The sequence below is a fragment of the Ylistrum balloti genome, unplaced genomic scaffold, assembly GCF_031769215.1.
Source record: "Ylistrum balloti isolate Yb309-2 unplaced genomic scaffold, AGI_CSIRO_Ybal_v1 Utg369626, whole genome shotgun sequence".
Taxonomy (NCBI): domain Eukaryota; kingdom Metazoa; phylum Mollusca; class Bivalvia; order Pectinida; family Pectinidae; genus Ylistrum; species Ylistrum balloti.
The window spans coordinates 170,720-188,405 of record NW_026781894.1 but is presented as its reverse complement, the minus strand read 5'-3'; the positions used below and the strand labels follow the sequence as shown (position 1 = coordinate 188,405).

At 32.4% G+C, this 17,686-nt stretch overlaps 1 protein-coding gene across 1 annotated transcript; it reads left to right on the top strand.

Moving 5' to 3' along the window:
- Positions 1–901: 901 nt before the first annotated feature.
- On the top strand, positions 902–16,936 carry LOC132551081 (homeobox protein MSX-1-like). The gene is made up of 3 exons (XM_060215191.1): positions 902–1,328; positions 4,804–4,973; positions 16,712–16,936. The coding sequence occupies exons 1-3, from the start codon at positions 902–904 to the stop codon at positions 16,934–16,936; spliced, it is 822 nt and encodes a 273-aa protein (XP_060071174.1).
- The last annotated feature ends 750 nt before the right edge of the window (positions 16,937–17,686 follow it).

The window sequence follows — 17,686 nt, the reverse complement described above, 5'->3', positions numbered from 1 at the left end:
TCTTTTATTATGTTCTGTTCCTTTTCATTTTTCATCATTACCTGCGTGTTTATGTGCAATGCTTTCTAATGGAGCACAATTGTACTTCTTATTTATACATGTCAGCATTGATCCTTACCTGGAATTTTACACTTTTTCTTATTATTCTGGTATCGACGCTTTCTAATGAATCATGAATTCGTTGCCTTGCTGACGATTCTATCATTTAAAGAGGCTAATGAAATACCCATTTGAACCTGTTGTGTGAAATAGGATATGGTACAGCTAATGAATGGGTATTCTATTCTCATTGAACATGAGAAACCTTTATCATAAACCGCTAGTTATATGACTCTTAAAAAGCATATTTGAAAGACATTTTCTTGACAATTCTTAAAGAAATTAGTAACCATCCTAATTAATACTTTTGTTAATGAAATCTGTTCTTGATAATACGGAAGCACGGGAGAACATATGGCGTAAGATAATTTTACACAATTTATCTTAATCCTTTCGTCGTTGAGGAGGCCTACCTGGTGAACAAAGGTGGGCGTGACCAGGTAAACGAGAACTAAATACGCATGCGTGCTGATGTGAACTGAATCATCATATTGTCAAATTTAAGTCACCTATCATTAGTCGATCGTTAGTTTCTTTATCAGTGAGGAGGACGGAACAAGTAGCCTGGTTATCGCCTTGTTAATAGACGACACCTGTATTTTTAACATTGACACACAGAATTAACATAAGAACAACAAAATGGTTACAGCAGTTGGAGATTTCACATTTCAGTGAAGTTTAGAAGGCTAGTTAAGTTATTTGCATATACTACTGATATGATATTCTCTGTATCGTTCTTTTGATTTCTTCATTTCTTCTATGTGTATATGACAATAGCAAAAGACAAATTTGTTTTTCAAATATGGATATGTTTGCGTCCATATTTGCTGCAAATTATGCTTTTTATAGCAACATGCAGGGTCGAAGACCGATTTTCTATGCTCCAGTAGCCTGCCATCCTTCACAAGTTCGACAATTCTTATCTTCACAAAATTCATCAAATTTTCGAGGACCTACGGATTTGACATCCATGAACTTTTCGAGACCTTCAGAACAAAGAAATGATTCCGAAGGAGGCACAACAAATCATAAAAATACCGAACCTGATGTGAAGTTTTCTATCGATAGAATACTGAATGAAAGACGAGAAGATCCAGAAACTGATGAAGACGACATTGGTGAAAGAAACATAGACGAAGCATCTCAGGTAACAGATCCACAATCGCCAGACTCGAGTAAACAATACCCTTGGTTACAATGTACACGATACAAACCTCCAAAACTACCAAGTAAGTATATAGTAAATGTTCATTTACTAAGATATTTGTTGTTTCTTATGGAATTCTTGAATAATTTTTTTAGTAAAAGTTATCAATGGATTTTTTCGCTTATTCGATATGGGTTTTTTATTACAGAAATTATGTCGAATTTAATATTCAATACAGAAGCATTTTGTTAAATAGTTTTACATGAATACATCAAATTACTTGTCTATAAAGATCATGGAAGTATGTTAACTATATACCGAAATTATATTTTATTGAACAAGACATTATATCATGTCCTTAATGGTATTCAGCTATAGATTCATTGTGAAATTATTTTTGAATAAAAGCCATAAGTATGCGTCATTAATGCATGTATTTTGATACTTTGTATTGCCGTGTAATATATCAAGGTCATATATATATGTAAGATTGATCAAATAAAATCCATTAAAAATAGTAAGAAAACTATTTCCTATAATTACAATGCATGTAGACTAATGCTTAACAGTAAATGTGATTATTATAAGACACTTTGACAATTTTGTGTTTAAACACATAAGTAATAATAACCCTTGATTAATCTTACATATGGCACTTACAAGTAACATGAAGAAAACAGAGTCTTTAAAGAAAAGATCATCATCAATTGTCTCATTTTGAGAACCGTAAGAGTTAATATGTATATTAAACCTTGACAATTGTTAATATTTCCTAACATCGAATGTTATCCAAATACATGTACTCAAGACAAAATTACTAATCGGATGTATTCCTGCAAACATCAATTAGAATAAAACATTTAATTTTGTACAACGACGAAACAAAATAAAAGGTATTCACAAAAATGTACCTGTAGCATTGTAAGAATGTTAACAGTGTGATTTTGCTACTTCTTCAAAGCAAATTCTTTCTATCAGAATTCAAGAAACATCGTAGCAAACTTACATTTGCTATAATGATAAAACAATGTGATGTTTATTTTATAGGTGTGAAGATAGAATTTAATGTGTAAAATATTTGTTCATGAAACTGACCGTGGCGAATTATTGTTTTAACGAAACTCTTTTGAACATATATATAATACATATGTCAATTAGTTTCAATATTCTTAACAACAAATCATAACATGAAATACTTCACACTAAAACGCTGAATCAACTGTATTAAAATCAATTTCTTATCATCAGTTTTATTCGTAAATATTATGATTTGGTAACCATATATTTGCTAACACAATGAATAATTATAAGAGTTCAGTTCGTCTGACTTCGCTAGTGTTACAATCACAAGGAGTCATTAAATGTTTGCATTTGCTTTTAGCAAATGTAATGTACAATGTATCCTTCATATACTTTTGAAGGGTACTTACTTCGAATATGTCAATTTTTTTTTCAATTTTTAAGACGGGTTATTCATTTATGTATTACATAAAAACAATGATAACGGATATAGAGTTAGCTATGTGATATTTTATCTAGATAAGTAAAGATTATTTATCAGAAGTTACATATCTTCATACATGCAGCACAATTTATGGAATTATTATTATATTTTAGACTTAAGACATGTTTTGTTATATTGAAAGAACAACAGAATGAAATAGTTTTTTTTTTCATTATATGTATATTTTAATTTCTATGTTAATCGACTTTCATTCCCAACGTTCCTGAGTTGATAAAGAATGACAGCGTTGACAGTGTATCGCATAAAATCTGTTTTCACATTTTCCCCTGTTAATGTGCATTCCAATGTGTGTTCAGTTTTATTTCCAGTTTGTTAAAAGGTTGTTTTATGTGCAGAAAATAAGTGCAAGCGCCTCTTAAACATCATAAAGATAATGATAATTTTTACTACCTTTAAGTACGACAAAAGAAACTATTAGTAAATATATTAAAAAAAAAGAATGTTTGTGGGTTATTTAAAGTCTATTTTAAATATAATAATATCTCCAACGAAACATCTGATTACTTGTTCAGGAATCTTGTATGAAACGTTTATACTAACAACTGAATTGTACAGAATTTATAAATGAATTTGATGGTCTTCAGCAAATAATATTTTAGGAGTAATGGAATACATCACCTTTTAAAGCATAATCAAACCTTTCTTTCTGTCTATCTTGATTTTCCTAGATTGTCATGAGTATTTCCAAACTTCTGACCTTTAACATCACTAACAAAACCTTGAATGATAAAACAGGTGTAGGATATATTTTAATACATTAGTTGGTACAAATCCTGAATACTGAAAGTTTTATTTGATACATTTTACAATTTATGAATTTATATTGTCGTTGTTATGCCTGGTCATTCAGCTAACCTTGTTATTTAAAAACTTGGCATCACTTATTTGGATTGATCAAGATTTACATGGCGGATGTCGGCGATGAAAAAGAAGACGCGTCATCTTCAAGAATTTTTTTTTTATTCACCTTGTACTTTTCATATGTTAATAAAGATTGGTCGAATTTGAACTTGTACTAAGGTGCTGTTGACATGTTGGTATGTAGTTAAATTCTAGATTATGCACGATCCATCTGGTTTTATTATCGTATCGTTAGAATTAATTCTAGGTAGGCTCATGATTGCAAAAACAAATCTATGTTACACTATTCATTGGACAAACATTCTCATAAAAGTAATCAAAAAGAGGACTTCAACATTCTTAAACATTCTTTATGGGTCAAAGTCAAAACTTTCACGTTAAATTTTAAGACCATATCAGATTAGTTGTTTGTGATTTGCAATTGATCTGTTTCGGTTCACTGGATCAACTATGAAATAGTCAACAGACAGATGCAAACGTGTTAAAGCTGAATGAATAGTGTGTCAATTTACGTTGAAGTCATACTTAAGCGATCATAAAAAAACGAGCATGTATCTGACAAATAACAGAACCACAGCAACTAAATAATAGGTCCGCAACTGTCAAATAATAGGTCTGTAGTGAATTCAAGATCCGCCCTCCATTGTGTTTTGTCGCGTCTATCGCTTGGCCGTGTCGACACTTTAATCAGATGCATTGTCAAAATTGTTTCATAGGACTTTCAAAACAAGATTAAAATGACGAAGAACCTTGATATCGTTAACAGTGAAACAAATACCGGACTTGTTTATTTTATGGTCGATGCTGTGACTTAGTGATGCTGTCCAGTGAGACATTTATAGCTATTGGGTAGTTTAAGCGCTCCCTTTATGCAAAATCTTAAAGCTATTCGATGACATGTCTTGCGACTTATTTGCGCCTTTTCAGATGAAAAACGTACTAGGTTTTCTAGATATTTGAAAATAAATTACTTTAAAATGTTATGTAAATTAATAAAAGAAAGACAGATATCGACTCAAATTGCTACTAAATTGATATTTCATTAATTGGCAGTAGATTTTTTGAGATATTGTTAATAACCACAGACACAAATTTAGAAGCGATACAACCCACTTCGTTGTTGATGTACGTAGGGTATTGGTGTTAAAATCCTTATTTGATTTCTAACCAGGGATACAGAAAAAAGAAGTAACGAAGAAACGAAAGCTTGGAAGAAACCCACGCGTCCCTTTTACACAACACCAAGTTGCAGCACTCGAGCAGAAATTCCGCCAAACACACTACTTGAGTAGCATGGATGTTGCTGAACTTTCTACTGCACTCACTCTTACAGAAACACGGGTACGTATATAATAGTGGCGCACTCGCACAGAGACACGAGTATGTAATAACTGTAGTACATTTTCATAGAGATACGGGTATGTAATAACTGTAGTACATTTTTATAGAGATACGGGTATGTAATAACTGTAGTACATTTTATAGAGATACGGGTATGTAATAACTGTAGTACATTTTTATAGAGATACGGGTATGTAATAACTGTAGTACATTTTTATAGAGACACGGGTATGTAATAACTGTAGTACATTTTTAAAGAGATACGGGTATGTAATAACTGTAGTACATTTTATAGAGACACGGGTATATAATAACTGTAGTACATTTTTATAGAGACACGGGTATGTAATAACTGTAGTACATTTTTATAGAGGTACGGGTATGTAATAACTGTAGTACATCTTTATAGAGACACGGGTATGTAATAACTGTAGTACATTTTTATAGAGATACGGGTATGTAATAACTGTAGTACATTTTTATAGAGAAACGGGTATGTAATAACTGTAGTACATTTTTATAGAGATACGGGTATGTAATAACTGTAGTACATCTTTATAGAGACACGGGTATGTAATAAATGTAGTACATTTTTATAGAGGTACGGGTATGTAATAACTGTAGTACATTTTTATAAAGATACGGGTATGTAATAACTGTAGTACATTTTCATAGAGATACGGGCATGTACATAATAGTAGTTAACTCTCACATAGATACGCGTATGTATACATTATTTGCAAACTCCATCAAATACACAGGTAAGTAATATAGGTACAGGTATGGAAGACGCACATTCACTCCAACTAATGTTCACCTTAAAAGGACACAGCAGTCTCTTCACTAGTATAGATAGATTGTAATGTAGCGCACGCCATACTGCTGTGCTGCTGTGGCAGGTAATATAAAGAGGACCTAACATTAGTATCCATTCATATGAAATTTATTTGGCAATTCGTAGACTTGAAAATTTGAAAATTGAATTTTCGTTTTCCCGAACCTAGGTCTCTGGCGAGGTAAAGAGAAAAATGCCTTTTTTATGAATCTCATATGAAATGGAAACGAATGTAAAATTGTGTTTATCACATAATTTTTGCAAGCATTCTTGAATACAACATTATGTATTTCATGTTACAGTAAAACACGCTTATAACGAATTCGTAATAAACGTAATTCGCAATAACGTTATTACGAATCAAATTCAACAGCATGTGAAAATTCGTATGAAATTAAATTTTGTTAATTAAAAAGAGCCGTTGTTAGTCGTGATGAATAAGGTGTGTAATGGAATAATTTATCCATATTGTCAACACTAATTTAATTACTAGTAAGTCGTTTTTCTATGTTCTCATCGCGTGAAAACACGCTCACGTAGATTACAATAAAATTGTACCTCGTTATCTCTTTGGACACATGTTAAATTTGTTCGTTAGATTTTACTATCAATATGAAACAGGCGGTAAACAAGTTTCACAAGTCATTACTCAAATCAAAAATATATTTGTCACCAGCAAATATATACAATACTTAAACACACCATATTAAAGGTTTACTTTGAGTCCTAACATTAAACCGAAAGGTAGTTTATAAATACAACTAGAAATAATTTTCCACAGCGTACCCAAAATTGCTTTCTAATAAACAAAAAAAAATGTGATGTCCAAATTTGGAAAATGAAGGTATTAGGAGGGTAAATGACTTGACGTTGCACTACGCTTAATCAACTTTAGACTTGAGTTTGATAACCGGGTAGTTATGTGATCAATCGCTATGCATTCAAATCAGTCTTTGAAGGCCACTCGTGGCAGCAGAGAGAACTGACCTTGATTCTGAAGCCGTGTATTGTATTACATTGGTTTTTAAAGCAATGACCTCTATAGACAGGTATTTTTATATACAGGTACCGTTTTATACAGGATTTGTAACTGCATATTGCTAGGTTGTATATCAGATCACTTTTATTCTCTTGAAGCTGTTGGTGAGTGTTAGTTATCGTATTAGTCGCGTGGTCAATGTAGTTGTCATTCCGAATTAATGATAATTAATTAATACCCCGCTCGGGATCGCTTGCCGTGTGCCATATACAGAATGTAGGCGTTACACACGGTTCTTCGTGTTAGATGATAATCAATGTGTCAAACACCTTCGGGTGATTTTACTTACATGTACCTGTGTAATTACTAAGGCAGCACAGGTGCTTCATTAAATCATCACGTATGACATTATTAGATGCCATATTGTTTAAAGGGATAACATTACAAGTATATTTCACTGTGATAAATATATATATATATATATATCAATGTATATCATATACATATATCAATGGTACCTATGAAACAAGTTTTGTATAAGGTTCTGTTACCTCTGAGGATTGTTGCTGCACGATTCTCCATGAATACTACACTGTGCTATCGTGTCAAGATTTGATGTTATTTGAAACACAGTTAATTAAAGTACTCATATTTTTGTTGTTCAAATTAGTTTTAAATGTCTTCAATGTATGTGGTGGTGATACAATAATTTTTTCGATAACTGCTAGATGCAAAATGATATTTGGTTGATCATATTGGCTGAATTAACACAGAATTCAAGATTACAAAAATTGTATGAGATGTGAATTATAGAGGAAAAATATATTCGCAGTTTTCCTCCATTGAATCAATATATCGTTGATTGTCCTTCAATTTTCTTTAAAACAAATATTTTTAACAAATTTGTAAATATATTATATGTTGCCTATTGAGGACAAATCTATCTGTACAGTAATTGGGGATCAAACACTGAATAAAATAAGAACATTGACATCACTAATTAAATAATATTTTTACTTTTTACTTTTTCTCGGTGCGATTGAAGTATTGTAGATTTGTTTTAGACAAATATGTGGCCTAAATAACTGTTAGACCCTTTCATTCTACACTGAAATAAAGATTGGCTCTCGGAGACTATGAAGGCCATGTTGAATTCCTTATCTTGGAATTCAGCCTTTCGACATTTGCATCGCTCGAAACCTTCTTGTATCACTCAAATTAAGTACAAATTACGATATCTAAAGTAATACAAATATTGCACTCACATTTATATCCTTAACAGTAACAAGTCCCATCAACAATATCTTAAAATGAAACTCATTAAATACGTACTCATGGAAATCCTGGCTTGATATTACATCGATAGCACCGAGCTGGGTTACGAAAAAGGGAAGACGACGTCACTGAAACATAACTTTACATGAACAGCGATATACAATTGAAAGAGTGTATACCGTAAAATGGAATAAGATAAAAGTTGCAGTTTATATATGTATATGTTTGTATATTTACATATCCAGTAAATATATTTAATCATATACTGTTGTGTTAATGACAAACTAGTATTTTCTATTAATCCGTATCGGCGCAATAGTTGTTTTTCTCTTTTGTTTTCTGTCATCAATGCACATAAATAAGTAAACAAAAAACATTAGATTCACGGCTAACAGAATACAGTGTATTTTGTTTTAAGTTTGGTTGCCTATCTCTTTATGAATTAAAACTTTCACCTGTACACCTGTATAAACGCAGGGATCTATATTCGACCAAAAATTACAATAGACTGATCACACTCGGTCATTCAGACCAGAGCTAGGAATTTTTTTCCCCGAGACGTGTTGATGCATGAATGTTTGACATTTTAAATTTTGGTAGAATTTAGAAGGGATGGACCACAAAATCTATTCGACACAAACGCAGTATTCAACTAAACAGTGTTCAATTAATCCGTGTTAAATTTACTAAGGTAAAGAAGAGATAAAAATCAGGACCGAGCAAAGCATCGGACTCATCCGATTTATTCGATTCGCGCGTGTTCGACGAAAGCAAGTGTTACTGTATGAGGAAATGGTCCTGAAAAATTCGACTTCAAAAACAAGAAGATATGACAATATAGTTGCAATTCAAACTCATATTCTATGAAACGTAGGCAAACTATGGTCAACAGAAAGATTGATACAGACACCTTCCCTCAACTTCTTCAAAATCAAAAGCCATATTAACGAGCATCTAACACAACATCCCTCATTTCGCAGGGAAAAAAAGAAATCCCAAATCTTTATTCTTCACAATCAATGGTTGGATGAGAGTATGATAAATAAATTAATTGTAAATATTGCGTATACCGCGTCTACATTGGCTATGCTAAAGCTGTACTGAGCCTGACGTTTCTTTCTTGCAAACTAACTTATTAGGGCACAGGTTTTGTTTGAAACACTTTAGATTCCGAATTCTTGTCTTTTTTTTATACTAAATAAAAAAAAGAACGCATCACCTGTAATGTGTGCATCCTATACGAAAACTTATACAAAACTACTTTTGGCGAAAGAGAAATAGTGTACCCCGTTTTTCTTCAAAATGCAAAGCAAAAAAAATATTAATATCTACGTGTCTTTCCAATATAACTATCATAACAATTTATGATCTTGGGTGTGTCATATGGAATTTCAAAACGTGTCTTATATTTGTCTTTTCAATCAGGCTAGTTGTCTATCGTTTATCCCATCGGCTACGAGAAGGCGTTATTGGTTTTTATATTTCATCATAGAGATGGTAGCACTCATCAAGACAAACCCTCCAACTAATAAAGTAGCGATATGATAAGTCAGATATCATATTATCGACGAAATTGGTTTCTTTTGGGTTCGTCATTATCACAGCTCTGATATCGAGATTGGAATACCATTTTACTAGTGTCCTGTTGAATGATTTTTCAAACGATGCTTCGGGCACAACAGCTTATGATTTGGAACCAATCCGCAATTGATGTCAGATATTTCGAAAGCTATCGGGTTACTGTGATGTTTGGCTAATTAGCATTGATAAAATGGTATTAACAATGACGAATGGTTAGCAACGATAAAGTTCTCTAATTTGATCGGTTTTAATTTCTGCAAGAAATATAATCAAAATAAATCGAATCATGGACATGCTATCCATTTCTGTTCCCCCTCAATGTTTCACATACTAAATTTAAACTTTAACTTTCAAAGGCCAAATTATCATATACTTTATAGATCATGGTTCCTACGTAAATTGCTGAGATAAAAACAGAAATTAATACGGATAACACCATGAATCTAATCAATGCCAGTGAAAGGATCTCAAAAATTTCAACTGATGTATGATATTTAAGACAAAAAGTTATCCTGATATCGGTAATATAATTCATCACAGTCAATGTTTGGTACAGCATAAAAGGGTTCTATTGAAAGACATCACCGAAATCAGATATTTTTTCTTGATTTTTTTATTATTGTATATAGTGTATTATGAACAATGACAGTTGATTTTCGCTGAAATGTGCACATAAAGAGGTTAATTAATAATTATAAAAAGGGAGTCCTTATCTATTGATCAACAACAGTCTGGTAATGTAAACTTTTGCATCATATATGCGCATGCGCACAAAACACCGTCGCCTGTAAACCAAAGTGGCTTCCCGCCTGAATAGGTTGGTGGTTAATGTTATTTATTTCGAAATTCTGAGTTGACTTAGAGTTATCAAATAACATGTACCACACCCATAACAAAATCCGATGCTGAAATATTGCCGCTGTCATTTCTAACTGCCGTCACGTGTTCATGAGCTGCCTCGTTTTCAAAACTATTGCGTGACGTTATCAGCGCTAAGTTTGAGAGGGTTTCCATGAATAAAAAAAGACGGCCCAAGCTGGACATTTAAAATTGACTGGGAATATCGGTATAGCATAGAATCGTAACTGGAAGTGTACAATTAATAACAAAATTAATGTTCCTTAAAGTGTAATAGAACCTATAAAGAGTAGACATAAGAATTGATATGTGTTAATTTAGCATTCCCAGTAATACATTGTTGAGAATAGGAAACACAAGGCAGTGTAGTTTCCTCAACAGCAAAATGTCAAACACGAGATTGATAGATATAGAAATCTATATTGAAAATGCATGGCAAATTTGTGAAGTTGTGGCCTAGAACATCACGGAAATGTTAAATTTAGTATCATAACTATCTTCATTTACTTATTTTCCTTTTTTTTGTATCATCTTTTGATTCTGTGATAAAATATGTGTGATCCCAGACTACTTAAAAACAAAATTCAGTTGTAATCGCTAACCTCTAACCTTCCGGGCAAGAAAAGATAATCTTTTTCAAACCTTGAATTTATATCAATGTCAGTTAGTAATACTTTTCTTACTGTTCAATACATTTGAATTACTTAAATCATCTTGATTTCAAATTGAAATTCGTTGCAGTGAAAGACATTGTTGAAGTCGTCGTTTTTACGAGTTGAAAAGTGCAATCTAGATTTGCCTCTATTTGTACTTTAAATGGAAAATTCCTTTATATTCTTATTAAAATCAACAACCAAGTATTTTTTTTTTTTTTTTTTTACAAAAGAGTGAATTGTTTTTCAGAAAAATGATGAAGAAATTATTTGTATGTCATTTCTGAACAATGAGCTTTGTAATCATGCATTTAACCCTAACATGTATTTTTGCCAACAACACTGCATCTACCAAGAAATAGACATGTTCAAGCTAATCACGTCATTTATTTGACAAACGCATTTCGAACATGTGAGCCTGCAGTTCTTTGATTCCCGCTAATGCTTGATGAAATAAAAAAAGAGATCACTTCTTCTTGGTTGCAAGTTTACCTTGTACCAACATTAATAAAATTCCCAGCTGTATAGCTAATATACGTATTAGACATAAATCGCATTTAACGGGATTTAATTTAAAAGAACGCTCTTCTAATTATGGAATTAAACATAATCTCTTGACTTTTTATGATGACCTGTAAATGATACTTCACTTTTTTAAAGTCGCACGTTTCATAAAAAATCTTCTCGTGAATTTATTCTGGACTAAATCGGTTTTTTTTTTTTTTTTTTGATCCCTTCCATAAACCATTTTCCCAATATCTTAATGAGTATTGGACAACATCAACAAGAGTAAAGACGGATGATTAAACACATCGCATACCATGCCTATGAAATAAGAATACATACAAATATCCCTTTGTGGCATGCTTGCTGGTCCATACATTTATTGTAAACGCTCAGGTGTAACTGTTTGTGAAAATGAACGACGAGACTACTTTGGATCAAATTTCCCAATCATTAACAGGATGGACCTATGGTGTTGATGAAATATGAAAGTGTCCTTTCTCCATGATATATGTCCTGTTAAAGTAACAATATTGCTATTTCCTTTGTTTCTAAAGAAATAACAGCTATCATTATCTCAGTTTCAATATTATAATTAAAACCTCTGATTTCTCATATCCTTGGTACTTTAATAATTTCTTGTCCGACTCATCCGTTTACCACACCTGGTAAAGCGAGATTTGAAGAAGGGCTTCTCGTTGTACACTAATTACGAAGCCATGACACCAATTAATGGGCGCATTCCTTTATGGTTATCAGTTTACTTATTAATCTTTTACGGTGGTTGCACACCACGGTCGATTAAATTGCCGACATGTTAAGGAAAAGGTTCCAGTTACTACATGGGTTCCAGTTAATCATGAAAACAGAATTGTCGTCGTTCTGTTATTTGTTATATTTGTATTGCATGCAATTGGATTAAATTATTTATTTATTTATTTCTGGACGAATGATTGTAGTATTATTAAGGGATTATACGGGTAGAACCATTGTTACATTATCCGTATTTGTACACATCTGGCAGAGACAGCAAAAGCTTTCAACACTAATCACACATGCAACATTAAACATGGTTTTGAAATCTATTCGAAAATATAATTCACCTTTGAGTTACATTTTTTTTAATTTACAATACAACTATAGCTAAAGTGCTATACGATGTATACAAATGTATATAAATCTTGGGAAACACAATAAGGAAATAACAATGGCAAAAATTAACAATTAACATACAGATAAATGAATGGAAATATTGTGGACTTGATTCCTGGCGTGTTAACTTGTTAATCAATGATTTACTATCTAAAACGCGATGTGCATTGTCCTCAGAGTGTTTTCATTTAGATTAAAGTTCTTTTACATCTGTCTGTATTTAAAATGTTTATATCTTCTGATGGCATACAATTTTTAATATGGATATAACATAACATTTACCTCTAATATCTATCTTGCATTAAAATGGATCATGAATTATGCAAGACATTTAATTTACTTGTGTTTTCATTTCATTAAAGAAGTATTTCGACGGTTTTTGATTTCTATAGTTCCGCTTGGTTCATGATCGACAATAAGATCTCGGTATTACATAAAGCATATTAAATTCATTCCATTTTTACATTTTTAAGAACTGACGCGAATAATGAGCAATTAACTTTTTAGTAATCTGTTCATCAGATTTAGTCTTCATTAGACTACTTCAAATAAAAGAAGAGTAGAGGTATCATTCCCAATTGTTTTAATAAACTTAGGAATAATATTGTCCGGGATTCTTATATATAGTTTATCCATAACGTTTACTTACTTATAACGTTTTGTCTCTATTACTTTCATTCAGTGTTTTGGCTCCGAAAACCATGTTCGATTCTGATTTCTGTATATTCAAATAAGTTTTACATCCTCGTCATTGTACAATTTGAATACGAGTTAAACATTAGGGGAGTTCATGCCGACCTTAAGACGGCAGATACTTTCGTGACCCACCGACCACCAACGGGCAGTCCCACCCCGTAGTAATGACCGGGCTTTGTCCAGCGAATCGTCCAAACTACCTGTTACCTACAAATTAGAGAAGTGACTTTTCCCCAGCCAATAATTTGCCCACATTCGGTGTGAGATCGTTTCGAACAGATGATCGTTTTATTATGTTAACTTCCGCTAGTTTCAAAATTAATCGTTGTGTTTGTAACGTTGGAGTTTCAATGCACACCTTCGAGATAGCCACAAATGCCTGTGTTTTATGAGATCCTATTTAATATCTAATTAAGTCTTAAAATGCTATTTAAATACAGGGTTTTAGTAAATTGGAATTTGTAGAAAGGAACGGGTAGTTATTGCCAAATTTGCATCTTTTATTTGTATTTCAACACGTTTCAGTATTATAAAAACGGAAACTGCCTTTATACGGCGCGAAACGAGGCCGCTAGGAACTAAGTCATAATCTATTTGAGCGGGCAATGTATTTGCATCTCAATTCTGCAGTAGTGTGTATAGATAGTTAACTTAATAATACGGCATTCAATTTTAATGGTAAAAATCATATCTTTATGTAATCTCAGTAAGGTTAAATATTATTAAATTCTTTAATACAAAAATGCTTGTATGGACCATTTGTTTTAAAGTCGTTTTCATCATAAATGTTGTAACTTGTTTATTGATATGTACCAGTTTGTAATTTTAGTTTTCATTAACTTAATTGATATGAATACTTGTATTAGAGTGCTAACCATGTTCCCAATTAACGGATGACAAAAACTGTGGGAAAAAAACTTTGAAACAGAGTCTAAAAAAGAATTTACCTATCAATATGTGGTCTTGTCGATGATGAGATTGTTCAGTCTGTCATATATTTCAAAATATTTATTTTGGAATTCAATATAAAAAAAAAATACCTGCGGAATCAAATTAGTACAAATATCAGTGGAATTTGTTAATACATTGACGAACTCCTCACCTTATCTCTTGAAAACCTATAAGTCACAGAATATAAAAACCAAAATAAATGGCACAGATGTGTTTTGGTCGTAAAGATGAAATAAACTTACAGGATTATTTGAGCACGCGTCATTTAATAATGATATACACAGGAAATAAAAAGTTACGTGGTTACTTTCTTTGATGATATGAATGTACTAATATATGTGTTTGTTTCTAAATTCATTTTTGTCTGGAGGCATTTGAATTTAGAATATTTCATTAATAACATTCCATGAGCATTCCCGTCAAGACTGAAAAAGTGAAGAAAATTTCTACTTCTTACTTCAGTGTCTTCAAATCAGTAAATTTGACAGCATAAAACATATGCTGGATTGAGTAACATGACCAATATGTACCAATATGACACAGTTTCAACAATAAGTTCATCATTTTATTGAAATAGAATACCATCATAAAGATACACTTTATTCCTCATCGATGAATAGCTTCGTCTAATTAACAAATTCTGATAAATCAAATTGTCTCTTTGGTGAAATTCTGAACAAAAATGTGTATATATATGTATATATATATATTGTCAGGTCAACAGCCTACAATTAGAAACTGACATCAGAATATTGTAATGTTGAAACGACACGAACAGCACCGAACAAATAACAAAAATCCCTGGATATGATGCAAGATCATATTTTAACCCACAGATATACTAACACTTTGTTATAGGGGAGAGCTATACCATTACGAAACAGGAATGATATACCCCCACGATTTGCTAATACATCCAAGTTTGGATTTCTCAATCAAATTCATTTTTAAATCATAAATAAGTATAAACACATCGCCAATAGTACTTTTTTTGCAATTAAAAAAATCGAATTCAAACATCAGTCACAAATAATACAGGGGAATGGTAATATTATTTTTTAAATGAATTAAAAATAGATCTCATTTTGAGTGTTGATAATTGATAACCTTTTTACGTTCTAACCCAGAAGATTGTTAGCATAGCCATTCGTAAATACATTTCAATCGACTTTTCAACGAGTGCATTGAAACAAGGGGATCTACCTGATCTCAGACACATGTAGTCAGCATTGTTGTACAAGTTATATGGTGATTGGTGACGTTATAAGTGGCACGGACAGACATAAATTTGTAATACAATTATAAGTCGGGGATGGTTGATGGCTTGATCGGGAAATTAATAGGTCTGAGTGCCTTTGATGGCAGAGGAAGGTAGGTACGGCTATGAAATACTGTACAATTGGTCTTCTTCGGTCTGCGTTTCATCGTTTGATACAGAGATGTACCTGAGGAGGATTAAGTGGTACATAACTAATTGGTTTGGCTTGTTTGACGTTTGTCCTTTATTAGCAATCATATCGATTAAGCAAATCAATTTGGTTCAGTGATTGAAATGGTGATTCGTCATGACTCATGTAAACAATAGCTCGAGTAAAAGTCAATTTGTTGTGTTACTTCGAAAAACAATCGATATATCAGTTTTAGGGCTGTATGTATTAATATCATAAGCACATCATGTCCAATACTAAAAAGACAATATTAACAAGGGCTTGTAATTCTTCCTTTGAGTGGATTTTACAAAAGACAATGGGAAGTTCATATTAGGACGACGGTTTAGACTTTTTTCTGTAATATATTCTTATTCAAATTTCATACCTCTATGTCAGATGTATTCTAAAACGTTGTTTTGTGTCTGTTTTATGTCTGTCCGTGATACTTATAATCTTCACCAATCACCATACAACTAGTATCAACCATTTATAGATCAAAGCAGCCAGTTTTGACTTAAATTGCAATAAAAAAATTCTGAGACATCAGAAAGTCACTCATACTATGCCCGTTAGAAAAGATATGAAAAAGGTGTAATAATTTTATAAATATACTATACTTTATCATACGAGTACTGTCAAATAAAATTTCATTCGTGCTCGCACAATCCAATCATTTTCTGTGCGTTTACTTTGACATTTATGGTAGTGTGTATGCAATGAATGTATACATCCTTACCAAGGGACTGGTTTCCGTTGAACAAACCCTTCGCCATTTAAATGTTCTTGAAAATATTATCTCATTACAACCACCGTCTTTTTTACAGGTGAAGATATGGTTCCAGAATAGACGTGCACGTGAACGTCGTGATCGTGAGGCTAACCAGAGGGGAGGACTCCTTTCCGCTAAGGCAGTATCAACTGCAGTAGCTGTGACGTCATCGCCTTGGTCCTTCCCAATGTACCCATCCCATCCTGCTCTCGCTCAGTATCGTGACGTCACACAGGCAAACTTGTCCGCATTCACTCCTGTGACCAGCTCCACGTCCTGAGCACTGAATTTAGACAGTATACAAGCGATTTTAGGGTTAAGATTTCACATTGCTTGAAATATATGACGTTTTACAACTAGCTTCCCGAATCATTCACTATATGATTGCAATGTATGCGTCACGCCGAAACGCAACGCTCTAAAGATGAATTTATATTTATCTGGAATATATACTGTATAGTGAGAGTTGTGGAAACGAAATATTATAAACAACGAACTGTTGCCTGTTTCAGGAATATTAAAACCTAACTACAAAATATCTGGTGAGAGTTGCGCGGACGGAATATGATACATAGTCACCAGTGTTTGATCGAAAAAAGCCAAAAGTTATAGTGACTCTTATTCATAGGTCCATTGTTTTATATCGTAGTTTGGTATAATTTAATATTTGCTCTAAATATGACATACGTGGAGAAGTGTTGACGAGGACAAGGAATCTCCACAGTCTGACAGCAGAGATGTTGTTAAGAGAATTGTGTTTATTATTATCATAATAGAATATAAGATCAGGTCAGTGAAAGAGGATACTGTCTCACACTGCGGACGTTTGAAATAAACATTGTTCATTTCTTCTTAATTTTTCATCTTATCTAATTTTGTTCGTATAAAATTGTGGAAACATTTATACTTTTATTTACACATGTAAGACCGAACTAAAAAAAAATATTCTCACAAGTGATGTCCTGATCAGGTTTATGTGGTTTTTGGAACATCTTTTGTCATTTTCTTTGTAAAATTACAAGGATAAAAA

What these genes read in the sequence shown, in the direction of transcription:
- LOC132551081 (XM_060215191.1), top strand. Translation starts at nt 902, where the DNA reads ATGGATATGTTTGCGTCCATATTTGCTGCAAATTATGCTTTTTATAGC. An exon ending in CAAACCTCCAAAACTACCAA is followed by an intron (nt 1,329 to 4,803) that starts GTAAGTATATAG and finishes ATTTCTAACCAG; the next exon opens with GGATACAGAAAAAAGAAGTA. An exon ending in TCACTCTTACAGAAACACGG is followed by an intron (nt 4,974 to 16,711) that starts GTACGTATATAA and finishes TCTTTTTTACAG; the next exon opens with GTGAAGATATGGTTCCAGAA.